General features: G+C 47.8%; 1 protein-coding gene across 1 annotated transcript; it reads left to right on the forward strand.

The window, feature by feature from the left end:
- Positions 1 to 1,741: 1,741 nt before the first annotated feature.
- INS (insulin) lies at positions 1,742 to 5,726 on the forward strand. The gene is made up of 3 exons (XM_009810272.2): positions 1,742 to 1,820; positions 2,373 to 2,576; positions 5,590 to 5,726. The coding sequence occupies exons 1-3, from the start codon at positions 1,742 to 1,744 to the stop codon at positions 5,724 to 5,726; spliced, it is 420 nt and encodes a 139-aa protein (XP_009808574.2).
- The last annotated feature ends 649 nt before the right edge of the window (positions 5,727 to 6,375 follow it).

Genomic DNA, 6,375 nt, shown 5'->3' on the forward strand with positions numbered 1-6,375 from the left:
AAGGTCTGAGTAAGTGAATTCCCTGTACTCATATCTTGCTGAAGCCTGAGACCCTCTTCATGGGTACACCGCAAGGTCATTCAAGTACATCCAATATCTTTTTTGAGGGGAAGGGAGACAGAGATAGTGTTACACGTTGTTCAGAGACGCTATTAACTGTAGTTGAGCATCACAACTTGGATTTATTAGCAGAGGGCCGAAAGACCTACACGGCAGGGGATGTAACTGATAACCTTGTCTCGCATCCGTTTGAGCAAATGAGTCCCCTCACTGTATGCTCATCAGAGATTTAGCACTTCTCACGAGCCTTTTTGCAATCGCAGTCATTTAGCAAACATACGATACTTAAAGGGCACATGACAGGGGCGTATGGAGCTTCCTACCTCCTAGATGCTGATGGATGGAATTGCTTTGGCTACCCAAGAAATCTGGTTCGAGTCTCAAGGCATTCTGCTGATTTCGGCGAACTTCCTTCTGATTTATACTGTGTATGGAGAATCAGGCTTAATCTAAGTTAAACAAGCAGCAGAGTTCAAACAGATGAAAATGTCTCCTTTTCAGTAGTGCTGAGCACTTGCAGTCTCAAAATTTAGAGCAATGGGAAGTCATCTCATCCCCAGCATTTAAAATGGGCCTTTTCAGGCAGGAAAAAAAAAAGTATACTTTAAGCAGAAAAAGGTACAAGCATGCTATTGGTGGCAGAAAAGTTGAGCACGGAGGTATCAAAAAAATAGGGTAATGTTGTGAAAGAGAGAGAGAGAGATCTGTTGCCAAAATGAGACCCATGAAAGCCAGTGGACCACCCCAGCCCATCATCTCCTATTAAAAGCGAACTTACCAGTCAGAATGGAGATAATCAGCTATCTCCTGGTTTTCACTGGGATTTACCAGAAATGTTTCTTGGTGTTGAAGACACAACTTCAGGCAGAGCCCCAGAGAGAAGACCTGAGGTGCTCAGAGCTCTCACCTGCAAACAGCAGAGACTGAGTCTCTGCTCTGCTTAATCCCAAACAGGAATTTGAAGGGGCACCTGGCAGGTGAAGGAGGTGACCGGCCTTTCAGCGGGCAAAAGGGGAAAGGCTTATTTTTTCACACACAAAATTTCAAATGCTCTGACTCTGGCCCCACGCTGACCTGAAACGACCAACGAAAGTCTCCGGCAAAATGCAGATATTATTCCTCCCCCAGCCCAAGCCGTGGGCACGTGTCTCTCGCTGTATGCCGCATGGCCAGCGAGCGGGGCCGCAGAGAGCTTCTGCGCAATAATGTGTTTTCCTTCCTCTAACACCTGACAGTAGCATGGTCTCACCGACAACTTGGTCCCATCGCTGCATACTTTCCAAGGTGGTATTAATCAAACAGATTAACATGTTTGCCTTTAATTTTACATTTTAGAAACAGCTGTTGAGCCACCTCAATGCCAGCAGTGCCTATTGCCAACATTAGTGTCATTAGTAATCATTGCAAGTGTAATAGCACCATTATCTGCTGCTAAAAGGGTCACTGATGGCTCAGGACAGAGCTTCAGGGAAGCAAAAACAGGTCGGATGAAATGAGACGGAAACTGCAAACTGTTGCTTCTGTCTTAACTTGCATAAAGACCTGTTGATGCTACATAGAGGGAAATTAATGTGCACAAGCAGCAAAAATTTTGGCTAGAGTGTCATCAAGGAGGAGGGGCTTGTGCTAGCTCTTGTGTCACTTGGGCTAATGTAAAGCATATAAATATGGGAAAGAGAGAATGGGGATATTACTACCAGCCAACCAGTCTTCATCTCTCAGAGCAAACCTCTCTCCATCTCTTGCTGCCATTTCTTTTGGTAAGTGTGATTGCTGCCCTTTTAGCTTCTACCTGTTTTGCAGAGCTGTTTTCTTAAGTTGATGTAGCTGGTGGTGAGAAGTGCTGGCTCGCTAGCCCAAGAAAATGAGGTCTCTTCAGGTCTTTGAGCACGTTGTATTGGTTTTGGGCCATCATCATAAAAAACAGCCCCTTCTGACTTGGAAGAGAGAGTTTTTCCTCTGAAGGTGTCTGCTGATCTCAGCTCTCCTGGGCATGTATGCTACAGGGCTCAGTGGGATGGCTCTCCCAATCTAGCTTGGCCTTTTGGGGAAAGACAGTAGGGAGGCCAGGACTGATGTGAGCATGTAGATGGAGATGGACTTCTGGTTATAATCATTAGTCATTTACTGTGACTCGTAAAGCCTGATGCAGAAAGCTCTCCTTCCCTCTCAAGTGAGGGCATCTTTAGAAGGTCCCTCTGCTACTTTGGTCTCATTTTCATGTCAAAGGAGCTGAAGGACATAAGATGCTTGATGACAAGCTATTTCTTCCTCCTAGACCTTCCTGTGTCTCCTCTGCCTCTTAACCCTAGGTCTCACCCTGCTCACCATGGCTCTCTGGATCCGATCGCTGCCTCTACTGGCCCTTCTTGCTCTTTCTGGCCCTGGGACCAGCCAAGCGGCTGCCACCCAGCACCTCTGCGGCTCCCACTTGGTGGAGGCTCTCTACCTGGTGTGTGGAGAGCGGGGTTTCTTCTACTCCCCCAAAGCCCGACGGGATATTGAGCAGCCTCTAGGTAAGTCAGGCTGACCTTGAACGCAGTCGTATGCTATGCGATGCAAAAGGCAACAACCGCCTATCTTTGACGGTGACACCAGGAATGTCCTTGATGGGGAATGCCAGGAATACCTTTAACATACCAACAGCATCACATTGCCAATGAAAAGCTCTTCAGGTTAAAAAGGCAGATGGGAGGGCAGGCAGGGAAAGAGGATTTATGAGGCAAAAGGAATTGTGGCTGAAAGCTCAAACTTGTCTATTTCCTTGTGTGGCCATTGCACTGGCCTGGGAGTGTTCATAGAAAAGAAAGGTGGAAGGTACCCAGGAAGCCTCCTTCTGCCCCAAGACAGGATCAGTTGTCCCCATCCTATTCCTGACCCCTGGTTGTCTAGTATGTTCATAAAAACCTCCAGTGAGGAAGCTTCTCCTGCCTTCTGAAACTGCCCGTTCCCATGATTAACTGGCCGCCTTCTTGAGTGTTTCTTCCCAGTAGCTAACCTGAACATCTCTTGCTGTAAATTATTTTTTGTCTTCTCCATAGTGGACATGGGAAAGAGTCTACTTCTTTCTTCTTTATGTCTGCTTTTCAAAATATTTCAAGACTGTTCCCATGTCTAGTTTTAACCTGCTCTCAGTTAAATCTCCTCTACACCCCCCCACTGCCTTCTTAGGTCATATTTTCTAGATCTCTGTCCATGCAAATTGTTCTGCATTTGATCCGCATCATTACTGACTGGTCATGCCTGGAGAATCGCACAGCACAGGACCCCAGCTGAGGCCTCGCCAGTGCCAGTGCAAGTGCCCGTGCCAAGTAGAGTGAGCAAACTGGAAGAATGATATTGCATGTTTTTCATACCATGTTCCTGCCTACACAGGTGGTTTGCCTTTTTCAAAGCAGTTGATTGATAGTGATCACTGTCTCCCTTGGATGCCTTGGCCCTCCCTGGGGTGGATCAGCAGTCCTTGAAGGACTGCTACCACAGTCAAACCCTCCTCCTGGATGCTCAATGCAGTCTTCCTTCCTACCTTTAGCATCTTTCCCATTTCTTGCTGAACAGCATCCCATCTTTTCAGTGTTTCTATAGTTTCAATGGTAATTTTTAGTACTAATCTTGCCCTTCAAGAGACTTGCAGCCCCCACAGCTTTATATCATCTCTTATTTCATGGTGGTGAAATGCTGGTGGAGCTGCTTCGGTTCCCCTCCTTAGGACTTCTGCACTGCTGATGAGTGCAAGGGTTGGGAGGCAGGAGATGACAGCCCTGCCTGCACACCCTCAGTGCCGGGTCACCGCCCCTGGTCCAGCACTTTGTGTCTGCATGGCAGTGCAGGTGGGATGAGGGAATCCGGAGAGCTGCTCTTCAACATGGTGTTTGTATCTAGACCTGTAATGCTCCAGCTGTAATGCAAGGATGATGTCTCTCCTGGAGGTGGGTACCTGCTGTTCCTCTCAGCTTTAGCTCCTCTATGAATCCAGCAAGTATACTCTCTCTTCTGTCTTCCAAGCTACTAATGGAGACTTTGAATAGATGCAGAAGAGACCCCTGCCAAATCCCAGTCATTTCAACCCTCTCATTTCAAGATGGACCATTACTTAACCTCCCTTGACTACAGTACGCCTCTCCCACCAGTTCTCTTCCCATCACACACTGGTTTCATTTGTATCCGATTCCTTCTCCTGCGTATGCAACCATTCTGTGAAATAGCCTTAATGGTCTTTGGAAGGTGAAGCAAGGTAATGTCATAGCAGAAGGTTTGCCATGATTTGTTCTGAATGGCCACCTGGGCTGTTAGTTGCTCCCTTCTCTGATGATTTGTTTCTGAAGACCACCGCAAATGGGTTGGAAGTTTTGTTAGCCCATTCCCTAAATACTGTATTGAGAATTTTGTCAGGGCCAACCAGATTGAAAGTATCTGAGGACTTTCTACCTCTTGTTCCAGGATTTTTGCCTGAGCCACCACCTCTTTGTCACACAAGCTGGTTGTGTTTACAGTCTGCTCACAGCTGACTTGAAGGATGAAGACAAGTAAATTGCAAAACATTGACTAGCTATTTCCTCTTCTGCTTAATGTTGGACTAAACCTTTCCTAAATTTTCCTCCTAGCACACTAGCATAATGATTTCTTGTTACTCTTGTGCCTCGTTCATTGCGTCACGCTTTGGGGGCCTGGGGATTTTGTATCTTGTGCTGTACTTCCATATTGCCCTAGAAACCTCATCTCATTCTTGCTTTCCAGGCATTTTCTTTTTGTTGTTAGGGCCTCTTTTCTTCCTACAGGAAAAATCACTGTTCTATTTCCCATTTTCTATATTTTCATTGGGCAACTAAAACCTGAGCAGTTCTGTCCACAAGTTTTCAAGTTCCCACCAGCAAATGAGACATTCTGTTGAGTTTTGTCTGTCCAAATAAGCCAATTCATCATTCCTTCTAAAAACTTGTCCCCAGCTGTGAACATGGACACACCCGAACGCTTTTGCCATTGGCTCGAGGCTACATCCAGGCAGCCAGCAGGAGAAGGCTGTTCAGGACCAGCTGGGAAATGCGTCCAGCCCCAGGACTGGACTGTCCTTGCAATCCCACGGACATCCCAGTTGTGTGCCTGGGCTTCCCAAAGAGTGGGTCACTGCCCGAGGTCGGCTGCAGTCCCAAGTAACTCATCTCTCTGGAGCAGACATGCCCATTTTATCATCTTATTTACTAGCTGCTCACCCCGGGGAGGGTGCAGGGTTTCTCTTCTTCTCCACATACCTCCCTCAGTAAAGCCCCTGTATGTCCTTGTCCCTCACGCTGCTGACACCCACTCAGCTTGGTTCCTTCTAAGCACCATGGGATTGTTTTGGGAGAGGAAACAGAGCCTGAAGGTGCTACAAGCAGCAGCAACCCAGGGAAACCTTTGCAACTTCCTCCCCATTCTCCAGCCAACTCTGGCTTAAAAACCTGGCGTTTGCAAAGGGGTTCTCCGTGGGGCTCCACAGCCAGGGCCGATGCTGTGTGATGTCCCACGGCTTATCTCTTTCTTCCCTGGCAGTGAGCGGTCCCTTGCATGGTGAGGTAGGAGAGCTGCCCTTCCAGCAGGAAGAGTTTGAGAAAGTGAAGCGAGGGATCGTTGAGCAATGCTGCCACAACACGTGCTCCCTCTACCAACTGGAAAACTACTGCAACTAGCGGCGAGGCCGGCGGCGAGGAGCTCGCAGGCCACAGGCAGAAACACGCACTTATGCTACTGCACCTTCAAAGCAATTGAATAAACGTTGTGGATCTATTTGAAGGACTGTGCCAGTTCATGCGTCCACGTCTTGGGGAGTGGGCACTGATGTTTACCTTAGGGCGTCATCATCTGTGCTCGGGTAAGGCAGTTTTAAAAGGTGCTGGAGCCACCACCCATCACGTCACACTATCCTTCTGCTGTCCAAATGAATTTTCTGGGAGGGAGGGAGGAGGATTATGCAGAGCCGGAGCAGGTACGCAGAGCACCCGGTACCCTCGGTGCTCAGGGGGTGAGGAGGAGAGGGCAGAGAGGTTTGAACGAGACTTCTCTTTCTAGGGAAACATTAGAGGGGAATATCTGTGGCAATGTCATGCTGATCAACTTCCTGCAGTTCACAGCTCAAATATAGCAAGGCAGCTGGGAGACCAAACTTCCTCAGCTGCGTAATGGAAACAGTTCAGATTAAGCAAAGAATTAAGTCACCTATTAATTGTACCCAGAAAAATCGTGGACGACCACAATGACCAATTTAGAAAGCATGTCCAGTTCCCCCTTCTGCTTGTGGGAGGCTCAGGCAGAGTCCTGCTGTGGGATGTGCTTGTCGTT

Source organism: Gavia stellata, chromosome 17 (genome assembly GCF_030936135.1).
Source record: "Gavia stellata isolate bGavSte3 chromosome 17, bGavSte3.hap2, whole genome shotgun sequence".
NCBI lineage: Eukaryota > Metazoa > Chordata > Aves > Gaviiformes > Gaviidae > Gavia > Gavia stellata.

Excerpts from the sequence above, each read along its gene's own strand:
- INS (XM_009810272.2), top strand. The coding sequence starts at position 1,742 with ATGGGGATATTACTACCAGCCAACCAGTCTTCATCTCTCAGAGCAAAC. Across the intron at positions 1,821-2,372 it reads TCTTGCTGCCATTTCTTTTG|GTCTCACCCTGCTCACCATG; the intron begins GTAAGTGTGATT and ends TCTTAACCCTAG. Across the intron at positions 2,577-5,589 it reads GGATATTGAGCAGCCTCTAG|TGAGCGGTCCCTTGCATGGT; the intron begins GTAAGTCAGGCT and ends CTTCCCTGGCAG.